The 16,657-nt window shown below is 46.5% G+C and overlaps 1 protein-coding gene across 2 annotated transcripts in view; it reads left to right on the forward strand.

Annotated features, from left to right (window-relative positions):
• LOC144173990 (myosin light chain kinase, smooth muscle-like) overlaps positions 1-16,657 on the forward strand; it is a 49,955-nt gene that overhangs the window by 14,310 nt on the left and 18,988 nt on the right. For both annotated transcript variants that reach the window (XM_077702385.1, XM_077702386.1), the window contains exons 2-5: positions 6,304-6,350; positions 10,437-10,527; positions 12,373-12,579; positions 15,153-15,294. In XM_077702385.1, the coding sequence (XP_077558511.1) occupies positions 6,317-6,350; positions 10,437-10,527; positions 12,373-12,579; positions 15,153-15,294 (474 nt within the window). In that variant the 5' untranslated portion in view covers positions 6,304-6,316. The remainder of the gene's footprint in view (positions 1-6,303; positions 6,351-10,436; positions 10,528-12,372; positions 12,580-15,152; positions 15,295-16,657) is intronic.

Consider the following 16,657-nt stretch of genomic DNA (forward strand, 5'->3'; position numbering starts at 1 on the left):
GTTCGGCTGGACCACCATTCGTTTACTGCCAGCGAAACGGTGATGCTCTTCCCGAAATTGCTGTGAGGACAACCGAACGTTTGCCCAAACGAATAGCGCATACAGAAGAGGAATTTATCTTGCCAGCGTTCAGGCCACCGTTTATCCAATCACGGCGGGCTAACTATAGCATTTGAGAATGGCAATGGCTGTCTTTGGAAACAGGCGGTAGTGAAGGAATCGTCCAGCTCGAGAATAGAATCTGCTGTACATTCAATCAGCCTTAAAGAACCCATTTGGGTACAACCGTACTTTTTTGAGCGGACGATTGCAGCGCTTCATTCATCTGCTTTATGTCACTAAACAACTGCCTGGAACTTCATGCGCCTTTCCATGGTCACCTCTCAAATAGTCCGTGGCAACATGCATTTTGCGAAAATTTCTGCTCTCAGAAGTACTGTGGCTTTATTCATTTTTAAAGGGAACAATGATGGGCGACTAACAAAAGGAGACGTTACTTCGCAGCGACATGTCAGGGTTTTCGAAATTCAGAATGGTACACAAACTACAGGAATTACCGCGTCACTCAATGCGCTGTTTCCGACAAGAATACAATCAACTTTGGCTGATTGTGTTAACAAACTTCCGAATCTTACGTCGCTTCCTCCATAACTATTCTTGTATCCAACACCAGTCTGCCACAGTGGACGTACGTTTACGCGCACGAAGACGGTTTTTACGCCTAAGGTCATTCCAGCCGCCTATGGAACTTGAACTTGGCAACGTTCAACGCACGACCGCTCTCTAGCGAGGGTAGCTTAGCTTTACTACTAGAGGAACTCAAAGACGTTAAGTGGCATATTATTGGGCTAAGAGGTTAGAAGAACAGGAGAAGGCTGCATAGAACTGACTAACGGGCCTATTCTGTGCTATCGGGGGCCTCACGAAAAGAAGGAACACTGGATAGGATTTTTGATCAACAGGGAAATAGCAGGAAACGCGGAATAATTCTTCAGTGTTAACGAAAGGGCCAGAGTAGTTATGATCAAGCTTACCAAGCGGTAAAGGTTAGAGATAATACAAGCGTATGCGCCAACAGCTAGGTACGAGGACGAGGCCGTAGATAGTTTCTACGAAGACATCGAGTCAGCAATGAATAAGGAAACCACGCAGTTCACAATTGTAATGGGAGATTTTAACTCAAAAGTAGGTGCAAAGGGAGTAGGAGAAAAATCAGTGGGGAATTTTGGAATAGACACTCGCAACAGCCGAGGTGACACACTGATTGGATTTGCAGAGAGAAATAACCTCAAAATACTGAACACATTCTTCCGAAAACGCAAAAGTAGGAAATGGATTAGGAGAAGTCCATTACAAAAAACGAAATTGACTTCATTCTGAGTGACAACCCAGGTACTGTGCAAGACGTGGAGGTACTAAGCAAGATTCGGTGCAGTGATCATGGGATAGTAAGGTGCAAATTAGGCTAAATCCCTAAAAATAAAGAAGGAAGCTCGTAAAAAGTAAGAAGCCCAACGTCAGGTCAGTAAGAGACAGGACGCATGAATTTAAAGTAACCCTTCAGAACAGGTTCGCACTTCTAGACGGTCAGAACGAGGACAGTGTGGACACTCTAAATGATAACCTATTAACAGCAATAACGGAGTCAGCAGCGGCTACTGGAGAAGCAGCATGTAGGAAGCAAACGGAAAAACTAACTAGGCAAACAAAGGAACTTATTTTGCAGCGGAAGAAGATGATATTGTCAAGTACGGTGGATAAAACTGAACTAGCGGAGCTGTCGCAATTAATAAACAAAAGTAAAACAAATGACATTCGTGCGTACAACATGGCGGCCATCGAGGAAACTTTAGAAAGAGGAGAAAACTTGAAGGCAGCAAGGAGGAAGCATGCTATTGGCAGAGACAGAATGTACGCATTCAGAGATGAACAGGGCAACGTTACACACGATATGGAAGAGATAATAAAAATCGCAGAACGGTTCTGCACCACGCTATACGCCAGCGACGCTGGAGTGACAAAAAGTACCGAGCGTACAAGCGTTGCTTCCGATGTTCCACCAGTAACGAAAGAGGAAGTAGAAAAGGCACTCAAGGGCATGAAAAAAGGGAAAGCTGCAGGCGACGACGGCATAATCCTAGACCTTCTATAAGAGGGTGGAGATATAATTCTAGAAAGGCTTGCTGAACTATTCTCAGTATGTTTAAAGACTTTAAAAGTACCAAAAGCCTGGAAAAACGCCAACATATTTTTAATTCACAAGAAGGGAGATAACAAAGATCTTAGAACTACAGAACCATCAGCCTTCTGTCGGTTGTATACAAGCTATTTACCAAGATAATACTTAGCCGCATAACCACCAGCCTAGACTTCCGACAACCGAGGGAACAGGCTGGGTTCAGAAAAGGATACTCTACAATGGATCACATTTATCTCATAAACCAAGTAATAAAAAATGCGCAGAGTATAATAAACCACTTCAAATGATATTTATAGACTATGAAAAAGCGTTCGATTCAGTAAGCACCGCCGCAGTGATGAATGCCTTAAAGGACCAAGGAATAGAGAAGACCTACCTACGACTCCTAGACGACATATATGAGGAATGCACCGGCAGAATTACACTTCACAAGCAAAGTGATATATTCCCGATCCGAAGGGGAGTGTGACAAGGCGATACCATCTCACCAAAATTGTCCACAGTATGTCTGGAGAGTGTATTCAGGAGGCTTGACTGGGAAAATTTAGGCTTACGGACAAACGGAAGAATACTTGAGCCATTTAAGGTTTGCAGATGACATTGCCTTGCTCAATGAATCTGCAGAGCAACTCCAAAACACGATTGAGGAACTAAAATCACAGAGCTTCGCTGTGGGGCTAAAGATAAACATGAATAAAGCTAAAGTGATGATAAATGAACATGCTGAACGCGCCTTTTTTAGACTAGGAGATGAAAACTGGGACAAGTACAAGAATATAACTACCTTGGCCAGATGGTCAATGCGGACCCAAACCACGAGAAAGAAATCAGGCGGAGAATAGGACTGGGATGGGGTGCATTCGGCAAGCACTCGCAAATAATGAAAAGTAAGATGCCTCTATTCCTAAAAATGAAGGTATTCAACCAATGCGTCCTGCCAATGATGACATACGGAGCGGAAACTTGGCGACTTACTAAACAATTAAAAAGCAAGCTTAGGTCCGCTCAACGTGCCATGGAGAGAATAATGTTAGGAGTAACGCTTAGAGACAGAAAACGAGCTACCTGGATTAGGGAGCAAACTCGGATAGATGATATCATAGTCCAGGGTAAGAAAAAGAAATGGACTTGGGCTGGCCATGTGGTACGACGAACGGACAACAGGTGGACCACAAGGACAACAGAATGGACACCCACAGACGGTACTAGAAGAAGGGGAAGGCCATTAACTCGATGGAGGGATGAAATAAGAAAATTCGGAGGCAAGGAATGGACAGAAACGGGTGGAGGTCAATATGGGAGGTCTTCGTCCTGCAGTGAATCCAAATAGGATGTTGATGATGATGATAATGATGATGATGACCATTCCAGAGGTTGCAGGAAAGAGCAAATCAATCGATCCCTTCAGAAACGACCGCTCACACATTACGGTGTTTCCATCATCGGGTTGGAAAATCTCCGGCCGCGACATTCCACCGCCTCTCGCACCCTGATTCCACCCGTCCGTCTCGGATTCGACGTCCACTCATCCGGCCCACGTAACGTCCATCTTTTCCACGCTGCCCACATCACCGCCCAGCGCAACAACAAAAAAATTCATAAATCGGCATCTACACCGGCTCGAGCTTCGCCACATTACTAGTGGGCATCGTGTTGATCTCTACTGATCCCACTGGCATCCAATATAAGTGAGCCCGCCATGTACTACAAGTTATCATCCTCTGACCGGAACTGCATGCGACCATCCACAACATGGACTTTCTCATGCTAGACTCCCCCTCATCCGTACTGTTCCAAATTCGCATCCTCGCCAACTCTTCCGGAGAGCGCTATGCAAAGTCTAAAAACCCGACATCAACCAACCCGCTCGACAACAAAATTCACCAACTTTCGGTCTTGAAATCTAACTGAATCGAGCTTCACATCGATCAGCCGCCTGGAAACGAGAACTGATGTCCTGCAATGCAGGCAGCGACTGCACTGGGGGCCCTTAAATTTTGCCGCTTCCCCTCCGGGCTCACTGTCACGTCTGGATCGCGCCAGTGGAAAAATTCATACGCTATAAAAAGGAAAAAAAAAGGTAGAAGGAGGACAGTCTCGAAAACCTAAACCAAGACGTTTTTTATCCGCTGTTTCTAGATCACTAAGTCAGCCTAATTACCTTGTTAATAAGTAATTTGCAAACGCCAGCTGTATCCCAGAGAGACCTTCCGTAAATGGTACATGTCACCACTCTCACCTTGATTTCCGCACTGTTCATCCTCCACCCTGGCCGATCTTCACCATATTGCATTGTCCAAAGTTCGCCCGCTGTACACTTGCTCCCCTCCTCTTAGCGCCCCCTCATCATACTAGAGTCCATACAGCGGACACACACGCGCTCTCTCTCACTACGCGCTACTCTACCCAAGGTGGTATACCCCGCTCACTATAGAGCCGGGAATCTGTTCCCTTTCCCGCTCTCCGGCTCGGGGTCGCAAGATGCATCTCGCCCGCCCAAGGGACGCACAAGGCTCACTTTCTAGAATGCCACAAATGTCATGATGCCCACGACTCTAAACACACCCTACGTTATACACCACCTTCCCTCACTTGACCTAGAGACCTCCTGCTTTGGTATAAGGCTTCTTACTTGCTACTCATGCAGACCTCGACGTAAAAACTCTGGAGCTGGGTGGGCGGAAACGCGCGTCATTTGAATACAAATATATGCATATGCACCCATTGGTTGAAATTTGCAAACAATTTGTTGATTGATTGATGAATTGTGGGGTTTAACGCGCCGGCGCAACGCAGGCGATGAAGCGCGCCGTAGTGGAGGGCTCCGGATTAATTTTGAACACCTGGGGATCGTTAATGTGCGCCGAAATCTTGTACACACGGGCATTTTTGCTTTTCGCCTCCATCAGAAAAGCGGCTGCCGGGGTGGGGAATCGAACCCGCGACCTCATGCTCAGCAGCGCCATGCCTTAGCCACTCAGCCACCGCGGCGGGTGCAAACAATTTGTGTGTCCCGCTTTTTGCCGAAATCGTCAAAGTGCTGTATAGTTTTTGAAGGGTGGAACGCCCCTGGAAACACTTTAGAGCGGCAGCGATGGTGTCATAGAACTACTTTACATTTGTGGAATTTTTTACCGGTCATAGAAACGGAGCTGCGATAAGCTAATTGGGATGTTGCACATGGGTGTGATTTCGGTGATACTCTGCTCGCTTTAGTTCGATGCCATTCATGTCCATGAAGTGTTCTCAGTGCATAATTAAAAAAAAAGGGGAATCCTGAGCTGCCTATAAGATGCGCCAGGAAATTGCGGAATAAAACGAGATTACGGTATTTGTGTAGCATCCAAATTATATTCACGACAATCCTGTAGATTTTGAAAGCGTCACTTGTTCTTCCGATTTTACGCCTCGAGCGAAGAGGCTGCATCACAGGGGATACGTCTACAGATAAGCCGCCCAGCAGCTGCAACTTAACGAGGGTTAAATAAAGAAAACTGTTAAATTCACCGCGGTAGTTATGAGCTCTAATGATATCATTAAACTTACAGTTGATAGCTGCTCGGATGGCCATTAAAAATATTTTCTTGGGATGAGATACGCGCTTCTGTTAAGGCAAAAGAAACACCATGAAACATTTGTCGCGGCAATTTCCCCGTTATGCACCCCAGATAAATTGTCTCGTGAGTTTTATCAGAAATAATATAAAGAGCTGTGAACATAGAGTACTACGAACAAAAAAACAAGTGAAACGAAAGCAATAAAAGAAGCATTTAGTCTTTTCTTTAGCAAAATAATAAAAACCAGCTCTTAAACCACGTCATTTATTTTTTTCATAACTGCAGTTTATTTATTGATTTTATTGTACATATTGCAGCCCATAAATAGAGCTATGGCAGGAGTGGGGAAAAGCGGCCAGTACAGCCTCCCCTACAGGAGGCTGGTATCTGCGACTAATTTAGCCGGCCAATAAAGATGTTCTCTCTCTCTCTCTACAGAAAAAAACATGTGGTAAAAGGTCCATGAAACATGGTTTATATTGAAAATGATGCAACTTACAAGTTTGTATACGCATTGATTGATGCATTTCTTGTTCTTTTCCGCAGTGTCAAGCCTACTATGATATATGTGGACGAGACAGATCCAGATGAAGGTAAGAATAAGTTAGTTTTAAAAAGACGATTTTATCTTATCAACTCGTTGCCTTCCAATATGCGTGCCGTTCGCCACGGGTAGATTCCTTTGCGGAAATATCGACAACTATAGGTTGGAGAAGTCGGCGTGTAACGCTTCTTAGTAACTTCAAGGCCTTATGCGCTTACGTTTAGTGGGCGTGGTATGACAGCGAAACCCGAATAACAGGACCATCAATCCGTCAGAAAAGTATCATAGCGCTTCTTCAGGGTTTGCATTTACATTTCGTGCTTATGCATGGAGGGGAAGAGCAGAACGAAGGAGGAAGTTGAGAAAGGAAATACAATAGCGGCCGTCGCTGACAAAATGGTGAAGGAATTGCGTCATGCGCGTGCAACGAACAGACACAAAAACAGAAAATTCTTCAGAATGTACTTACGCTTTCCTTCTTTTAAGCTACGACATTGATGAAATTATACATTCTTACCAAATTCATGAAGAATCAGCATCGCGTGTGTCTTACTTAAATTAGTGAATGTAGAAGAATGAAATCTGAATATTTGGAGCACTGAAGGGCTTGTTCTCAATAAAATTTGCCCCAGCCGAATATTTTGTACAATGTCATTTTAGAGCGTAGCTCTTAAACGCCCCCCTCCGGCCTCGTTGTACCCGAGGGAACGAAGAGGACACCGAAGGTAGACGAGATAAAGCTAGCAGGAAAGAAAAGGAAAGTGTGGCGAAAGTGCGAGGGGGAAGGCGGTATGCGTTGTAACCGAGCGAATGAACAGGACACCGAGGACAGACAGGATAGAGCGAACAGGAAAGCGGAGGAGGAAAGTATGGCGAAAGTGTGAGAGGGAGGTTGGTATGCCGAGGCCGCGCGAGACATGCTCGGCGGGGGTGAAGCGCTGCGAGAGAAAGCCAGAGTACAGAGCGCCATCGTGCGTTCGCTGATTAGGGGATCGCTCCCTGAGACGCTGCAGCTATGAGCCGTCGCCGAGAAGACGGCAGTTCACGCTGCGCTCAAATTTCGGATCGGGAAGTATCGTAATCACCAGCCATTTTTTATCCTGCTCTTCGCTCCTAATTATTATTACACCGAGTTGACTTAACGCTGATATCGAAGGGTATATCTGGATGACGCGTATGTTGCATCAGCAAGTACCGATCATCTGTTATTTTTGTAAGTGTTGTTTCGATGGAGACACCAACCTATTTTTGTGACAAAACATTTGTTACCTGTATTAGCAAACAAAACTTATAGGCAATCCTGAAAATAACAACAAATACTACTGCAAGTTACAGAGTGTTTTTTATCTTTATGTTATTCGTAACTTGTCGAGCCCGCTTACATTTACCGTTTGCTCACATGCACTTGTTTTTCTTATGGTAGACTTCTCCGGACTCTGATGCAATGCAACAGCGTAGGTCCTCGTCTTGCGAGGCAAGGGATGAAGCGAACGCGCTGTTATACTAGACCGAGTGCATTACTTAAAATCGGCTTCTGTTGGCCAAGACTAAAACGGGTGCTTCGTTCACTCTGCGAGTTGCTTTGTAAACATGTCATGTTTGTTTGTAAATGGTATACAGACCCGAATTGCTTGTTTAACTGGGGAAAATAAACAAATCAGGTTGTTTTTGAGTGCTGCTCGATAGGAGCTTGGAGCTCGACGGATATTTTTCAGATAACTGAGCTCGCTGTAAATTTGATTCGCGATTGCGTGGCTCACTATGCGGCAATATTATGCTGGGCACTTTACTTCTCGCTCTAAAAAAAGCACACCCAAATTTTCTGCCGCCCCTGAAAAAACAACAAGAAAAAGCACAGAAAACACTGTCACATACTATATGACGACGAGTCATGAGTTACACAGCTTTCTCGAGCAGTCATAGTGTCGGTCAGCAGCCTTCTTTGCAATAGCTGCCCTTCATCAATCCTGTGTTAGTGACATGGACGGCCTCGAATTAGCGAGTGAAATGACGAACAAGGATGTGGGCATCAACTACCCCTCAAGGCCTAAATTTTGGGCTCCTAAGAAGAGTTCTCTTGCAAACTTCCACCGCTACCAATGACAAAAGTGAAATAAAGACACACTACAAAAAAACCTGGGACCCATGAGGGCAGCCACACGGCTAGTAAGCAAAATAGGGGGTGCCGAAATGGCCTGCGAGCATGGTGATTGGATACGATAGTCTGTCTTGGGCTAGGTGAGCGCCGAAACTTTAGCCTGTGTTCTTGTCCGTATGACTAGCCGGCCCCAAAATCAACCAAGGAAGAAATTTCAGAAATTACATGGGGTTCACAAACGCGTCTGCTGTTGGGTCAGCTTTGTGATCCGTCACGAACTCACTGGTGCGCCAGTGATGGACGCAGCTGCCGTGACCCTCAAGTACATCACACATATGTAATTAATATGGGACTGGGGACGGTGAGGAAAATAATTTGCAAGTTTTCATTAGGACGTCGCCATTAAGGCAGGTTCAACGTGCAGTGGTGTATGTACTGCCTCGCTGGTTAATTCAGGTAGCTGTACCTTTCCAAACAAGTGCAATTGTCGGCTAAAACTTACAGTGCGATCACAGCCAAATGCTAGCGTGTCGGCGATCAACAAGAAGCATGCATGTTGAAACTTCGAACCTACCTAGTGTTCGGACACACTCAGGGACAACGCTGTAGCCCCGGGTGGTGTTTCGGGGAACGTTGCAGTCAGACCGAATTACTGGGCGCAGCCTCGGCAATTCTCACGAGGTCTGATCAATGGGCCGTCGACAGCGGTAGACTTCGTGAGGCAGGAGGCGCACAAAAAAGAAAAAAGGGAAGCAGTCTGTAGCTGCTGGCACGGGTCACAGTTAAAAGTGGAAATATTCGATTATATACGACGGATTACGTTCATTGCGGTTCGCAGCGAGTGTGTTAAGTTTGACGGAGAGTACAATTCAGGCAGTTGACGCTGTGTCGTAATTACCGGGACGAAGTAGTCAGCCTCACTGCCTTGTTGAGGGGGCCAAATGTTGTGTGTTGTGCGTAGGTCATAGCTTATTGTTGCTGCACAACTAGATATAACAAAATTCAAAGTTGGGTGAGTTGGTGATACATTCTGTTAATGAGGGCGAAAAAGACGACACGGAGAAAAGAACACACAGGACGGCGCGCCGTCCCGTGTGTTCTTTTCTACGTGTCGTCTGTTTCGGACAACTAGACAGCATGCGTCTTTTACAAATATCTTCTTGACGATGCGACCGCTGCTGGGAACACAGCGGTAGAAAATAACACGATGTGCTGAATAATCATGGCTGTCTCATTGTGCTTTTTTATGCTTGAAGGATTACTAGGGTAAGTGCACTTCACTTTTTGTCACAAATCTTTGCATTTATTTTAATGAACGTAGCTAGCGAAAATACGACAAAAATACAAGCATTTCTTCTCGTGAGCTGACAACTCACGGCTAGTGTGAATTAAGCCAGGCTACTGGAATACAAAAAATATCAAGTAATAATCAAGTGCTTACGTTTGAAGCGTTCTTTATTTATTTATAATGAAATGATGAAATAAATTATTTATTAAAAACAGTATAGTGCTGGAAACATTAAGGGCCAGGTGCCCTAATCAGCTGCTAAGACGTCCATAAAAAAGAGCTTATGCCATGTTAGACTACCGACGTGTCAGCATAGAGTGCGCTATGAACGTAAATATACGGCGTTTCACGCAGTTCGGTTGGCTGAGACGTCAACTGACGTCATTATTTAAAGACATTACGACAGTTGCGACAACAGTCTAAACCCGGCCTTAATGAAGAAATGCGAGTATTCTTTAGGCAGCCTAAGGCCAAAACCTCCACTGCCTTTTTAAGAAACCCTGTTTAGGAAAGTGAAAACTCAATCAAACTCACATTGACTAGTCTAATTTTAGCCTATTTGGACGAACAATACCCTCGTGAGGGTTGTAGATGAAGGCAAGGGCATTCTGTGTAATTGAAATGTGGCTGCGTTGTCCCGAATCAGGTGAAGCTGTATCCTATACAAGGAACATTCCGGAACAAACGTTTTATAGCATCAAGCACACTTGCGTCCAAAAGCCACATAAAACGATATTTGTCCCTTACAGAGGCCGAGCCCCCGTTCGAACCACGCCAGGTGAAATTAAAGAAAAATCAGGACGTTAAAGCAGAATACACGCTCAGAGATGAACTCGGAAGGTAAGTCGTTAAATACTGCATCGTACAAAATATACCCCGAAACGAATTTCAATGTTGAAATAGTTACGGATGACATTGCTTTGCGGAGCGTCGGAGCTGTGCAGGTAAACATAATTAAACCGACTTTGAGGCTCTGAATGCACTGTTACACTTTGGCAGCGTTCACCTGCCATCGGTCCTTTATATTTTGTATGAAGCCTACGACACATAATTGCTTTTATCAACCTATGTAAGTGTACGACGTTATACCACGCTGGAACGGGAAGGGTTTCAGTTCTTGAGCCCGTTTTAACAAAGTCGCTACAATAAGCTCAGATTGATTAATACACAGCTATAAAATGTAAACAATAATAATATTGTAAAATTTCTGTGCTAAAATGTGGTATAGCCTAACAGTGAAAATATTTCTTATTATGGTAAAATTTCAATGTGGGCTTCTTCTAAGATCTTAGTACGACCCTTGGTTTATATTTGAAGATGTTGTACTATCATTTTGCGTTCAAAATGATAGTACAGCTTGCTGATCAGAGGCAGCTCCGTTGAAAGTGGTGATATTTGTGAAAAATCGATCTGTGTTAGACGCCCGCACGTAATTGAAGTAAGTGTGGACAGTTGGCGGCATTTAGTGCTATGTCTACATAGAACCAGTTATTTACAGGCAATCGATTTGCTATGAAGAGTGGGTTGCGCAACTGAAGCTTCGGCAAAGGGATTTGTAATTAAAAAAATCAGGGAAGCTTGCACTATTGCGCAAGACTTTAATTGCGAAGCTGTTGTAGGTGATCACTGACGCACACAAAGTTGAGTTTTAGTGTCACTGTGGCATCGCGGTTGACGTTGGCGGCATGGCATTTAAGTGACCTTATGTTGAGCAATGCCAGAAGAGTGAGCTCGTCCTTTTGGTCGACGTTTTCGTGCGCCACCCTGCAAGCGCGACTTATCGTCTCCAGCGAATGCTTGGCCCGCCGAGCCTCTCGGAGCACGGCCTCTTCCTCGGCCGCGCGAACTATCCGCGGCCAGGCCATATGGATTCAATGATCACCTGCAGTAGCTTCGAACTTGAAGTCGCGGCTCTTCTACGGCACAGAGCGCATGCGCACGACGACACGAGGACGAACGAAAAAGGGGCTTACGCTATGGCGTGTCTTTCTCGCTTGACCAAGTGTTGCAACGCTACGGAGAACGCTGCAGTTTTTTTGTGGCCAATGTTGGTCAAGCTCCCTAAATGGGTAGGCTCAGCTTGAGAAACGTGCGCTCGAGGCACGCGTGCACGAGCACTCGGTATTTTGTTAGTATTTTTAAGTGCGGATACCATACACAAACGATTTGATCAAGAGCTTTGCTGTTCAAAAACAAGCAACAATTATGCACTTTACTTCACTTCCAACATCTCCACGGAGAGCATTAGAACGCCTTCTCAAAAAAGAGTGACCATAGGCTGACGTCGAAAGAATGGTTTGTGGGGGCCCCTAACAGATGCGGAATTGTCCGACCTCCTTTTAAACTGACGCGCATGCATGGTGCGAACGCTAGGAAAGCAATCTAAGGTCATCCATGTGCTTCAGGCGTACGTGTAACGTAAAGGCAGATAGATCGATGAGAGCAAGACATCTACCTGAGATATTCCTGTATCTCATGCAATTCCGAGCGGATTCAGTAAGCCTCACTTCGAAATCTCTTGGCGCATGAAATATGAGGCATCGCGTTTCTACTCGTATCTGCACACCAGCTTCCGTATCCATTCTGGGTCCTTCATCCGACGAGGCAAAAAGAGCCTCTGCTCCAGCCAGAGTGCACAGAGTCGTTCAGTGACTGCTTCATAGCCGGCTTGTCTGGCGCTCGCAGGGGCAAGTTCGGCACGGTGTATCGGTGCGAGGAGAAGAAGACGGGCCGCATCCTGGCGGCCAAGTTCATCCTGACCCAGCGGCCCGACGACCGCGCCGACGTGGAGCGAGAGGTGGAGATCATGCGCTCGCTGCAGCACCCGCGCCTGCTGCAGCTCTACGACGCCTTCGACGACTCCAAGAAGCAGATGATCCTCATCCTGGAACTGTGAGCCACCTAGGAGCTTTTATGTAGTCAAGCGTTCGACGAAAGTTCGTCGGGTCAGGTATCATGATGAGGAAGAAGATGCAGTCACTGACGATCATGGTAAAACAGAAAAAAATGTGGAACGCTTTACGATTTTCACGCTTCTGGCCTCAGGTTAGCATGGCTGGTGTGCACGGATTACACGCAAAATCGTGAAGCGTTCCACATTTTTTCTATTGTTACCTTGACTTGGTCAGTGACCGCATCTTCTTCCTCAACTAGGAGCTTTTACTCTCTACCTCTGCCTTATATGGGTGAACTTCACTGGAAGCGTTCTATTGCCCCCTGGGCAGCGTGCAACACGTAAGAGATCAAACTACGAGACAGCTAGTATGTGGTAACAGAAAAATGTAGAGGAGAACGGATCGGTTACGGATGAAGAAATTTGCAGAGACAAGGAGAGCAGTGCGGTAGCCTGTTTCTCGTGGCTGGTATGCGAAGATCGGCCGGCCGTGGCTGCGCTGCCGCTGTGGCCTTGCTCTTCTCTCCTGGCAGGGAAGACAAAGCCCGCTCGGCTTCCGCTCACAGGCTGTGCGGCTGCTGTGCGGTGCCGCGTTGGCTTGGCGCGGCGTGTATTTAAAGCCGGCTCTAACCTTCAAGGGCCGAGCTCTTCGGCGCATGCCAAGGAAGCCTGGCGGCCTTTTGTTCGCCGCGCGACCCAGTGCCGCGGCCCGGGAACGCTGCCAAGTGCCCGGCCCAGAATAGCGGTCCCCCCCCGCGCTGTCAGCCCCGCCGTGCTCTCCTCGGTGACAGCAACGCCGCCGCTCGCTGCGATTTCTGTTGACCGGCACGCGGCGCGGGCAGGGAGCCTGCTGCTCCATTCACGAGCCCCCGGTCCCCATGCGACCACGTGCCGTGCCTCGAAAGCTTGGCGGCGGCGGCGGCAAAAACAGTTCCTCCCCCGCCCGTAGTAGAGTTCCTCCCACGCCCGCGAATAAGGCGGCTCGTATTTTCTGCCGCTCTGCACGCACCCGTCTCGCAATTTTCACTTCTGTTGACCTCTGTCTGATTTCGAGTGCCATGTGTCGCGCGGGCGGGGCTCTGACCCGAGCACGAAAAGGGATTGTTGAATCAAAACAGCGCTCGGCCTTGTTTCCTAAGGTTTGAATTCGAGAAGAAAGCGGCCGAGCTGGGGGTACCTCTCCTGTCGTGGCGTATTTGGCATGGACCGCGGATAGACTGCGCCGGAGAACTTACGTAACCGCTTTGTTTGTTGGAGGATCCTTTATTTGTTGACTGCTGTAGCGCCTGGACAGTCTCATTTCCCAAGAGCTAGGACGAGGCATATGGCCGCTTGGCCGTATGCGTGTGTGCGTGGGCGCTCGATGGCCGCTCTCTCCGCGGCTCTGTGGCAAATTTAGTCGCCCCGGTCGGTTACGTTCTCTTAACGTAGGAAGAAGTAAAACAAACAGAGCGATACGGCTGCAGCTTAGAATGGCATCCCTTTAAGAATGCGCATTCTCAACTTTCGGGGCAGTCAAGCAAACTGGCGCTAATGCGCACGGGAGAAAAATAAGCACGAGTATAAGGTGTGTGTTCGACAGCGTGCGCATCTTGATAATAACTTTAGAACTTGCAAAAAAGGTATGCTCGTATACGAAACGTTGTCACGTTGTTTTATGTGAGGGCTAGATAAAACCCGTGGTTATTAACTGTAATTTCCAGTTTTAATGCATTGGGTTAAAATATAAGGGGGGGTAGGGTTATTGAACAGTCCTGTAGGGAAATTTCTAGCCAGGGCTAATTGGACACAAAACAAAGCATTTACTAGTTCATTTAAATAAAAAAGTCATCTAAAAAATCACGCATCTCTACCAAAAGAATCATGACGAGTAGGCGAAGCACTGGGGATCGTTCTTACCGTAAATCACCCGCGGCATTGCCCGCTTGCGCATGTAAATGAGTGACAACGCGTGTGTACAGTATACATAATTCCAATCCAATCCAATCCGATACAATTCAATTTAATCTAATACAATGCAATCCAATCCAACCCAAGTCCAACCCGATACAATATAAGCCAATCGAATCCAATCTAATCCAATGCTCCTCGCGCATGCGCAACACTTTGTACACGAACGCCAAGGGACAAGCCACGGACAAAGCGAGGTCCTAATGGTGTTTCGCCCCTGAAACGTAGCGACGGCCGGCGGTTTAACTGTAGCTTATTATGTTGTCGGAGGTGCCTTCGGTTGCCTAACCTTGGAGCCACCACCGTCAGCAGTAGTAAATTGACAGTTGTGCCTCTATCTTCGGCTCCGAGCGTGCGCCCCAGGAACCAGGAAGTTCCGAAGGCAAGGGTTAATTTAGCCCCGTTCTCGGTTTAGGCTGACCTTGCGAGGAACGCGCCAGCCAGAAACCGAGCTGAGGGCGTTCGCTTTGACGCCACCCAATGATGACATCAACGGGTGGAACACGTTGTGGTTTTCTCTTTGCGAACTCGAAAGCAATAACAAGGTGTCCGTCTATATTTAGCAGTCATAAATAATTGTACATACCTGTTTCGCGCGTTCTTTCTTATTTTTCTCTTTCAGAATCGAAGGCGGCGAGCTTTTTGAGAGGGTGATTGATGACGACTTTGTGTTGACCGAGAAGGCCTGCGCCATCTTCGTGAGGCAGATATGCGAAGGCATTGACTACATGCACTCGAAAAATGTCCTCCATCTGGATATGAAGGTGAGACAATGCTACGTAAACAGTAGTGGTCGTGTGCAGTATGCCGCATTTTCCCGCCATTTTCAATGTCAACCTAATTGACGCTAAGATGCACCAGAAAGCAAGAAACGGTACAGCATAAATGAGTTTCGACACTCCGCGGTGGTATTTTTCCGGCTGAGCATCATGGGTGGGCGTCCACAGCTTGGTTTAATGAAACCATCTAATTTACGTAATTGCTATTGCCAGTACCCGAATCAGTGGCTCGTATATTTATTTACATACCGGTGGATGGTAGCACAGCTATTCTTGCCATGGTAGCTGCCAATAGCTTGTTATAACGGTACTTTTATACAGGGTACACGTTTATTATAAATTTACTTTTATACAGGGTACGCGTTCTCCGCGTATGTGCAGGGTCATAATCCATCGCCGTGTCTCAGTCACCGGCATATCATAGCGCATGCACTTCCGAGTGGTTGATTGAAATAAAAAAAAAGTGTTTTCACTTCCGAAACCTTGGGTATCAAGCCTATGCAGGCTGTTTTGTTTTTGAGGCGGGAATGATAAGCACTCGGCCATGAATTGTTTTTTTAGCACACAGAAAACATGTCTGTCTGGACACAGGCTAACGGGGCTGGCCACGTAACTGAGCATTGGTCATAAACTGAGCAAGTTACGGGTAATTTATTTTGATCAATGTATCAAACAGTGAAAAATCAAGCAGGTTGATGTTTTCGTAGGTGGCGCGAACTGAGAGAACTTGATTCCGGAAATATTCTCGTGAAGGGCACGCTCGCAGATCGCCGTTTTGATCATTGGCTAGGTACTTCCATAAACTGTACATTCTAGTACTAATACGTTGCAGTGCAGTAAAACACAATAAAGAGAAGAAACCTTTACTAAAACATAAAGACAGATAAGTTGTCCCGACGAAGTGCTCTGGCCAGCTACTCAGATGTAAGAAGTGGCATTAACCACGGTTTTTCAACACCGCGAGGCCGAACCGTTTTGTCATGCAGCGGGAGCAGTTTTTTTTTTTTTTTCGTGTTCCGTGCTGTTCCGGAATCAGCGGGCTCAAAAACTGACGGTTTTGGTCGGGTTCAGTTCCTGACCAAATATCGCATCAGTTACGGATTTTGGTTCAGGTTCGTTCCCCTTCGACACCCCGATATATATGTGTTTCGCATCCTCCGAGTCACCCTCGGCGGGATCTCCTCTCCTTTTGTGACGTTCATTACCACCTGCGCTGAGTTTGCAAAGGCAGCCTGAGTCGCTTTTTGACAGAAAAGATTCAGAACCACGGGCGTTCGCAACTTCTTCTTTTTCTCTATTATTGTCCCTACCCGCACGTGTTTGTTAGTCAGTGTGGGCTGTCAACATT

The sequence above is a fragment of the Haemaphysalis longicornis genome, unplaced genomic scaffold, assembly GCF_048455015.1.
Source record: "Haemaphysalis longicornis isolate Haplotype H1 unplaced genomic scaffold, Haemaphysalis longicornis Haplotype H1 scaffold_3, whole genome shotgun sequence".
NCBI lineage: Eukaryota > Metazoa > Arthropoda > Arachnida > Ixodida > Ixodidae > Haemaphysalis > Haemaphysalis longicornis.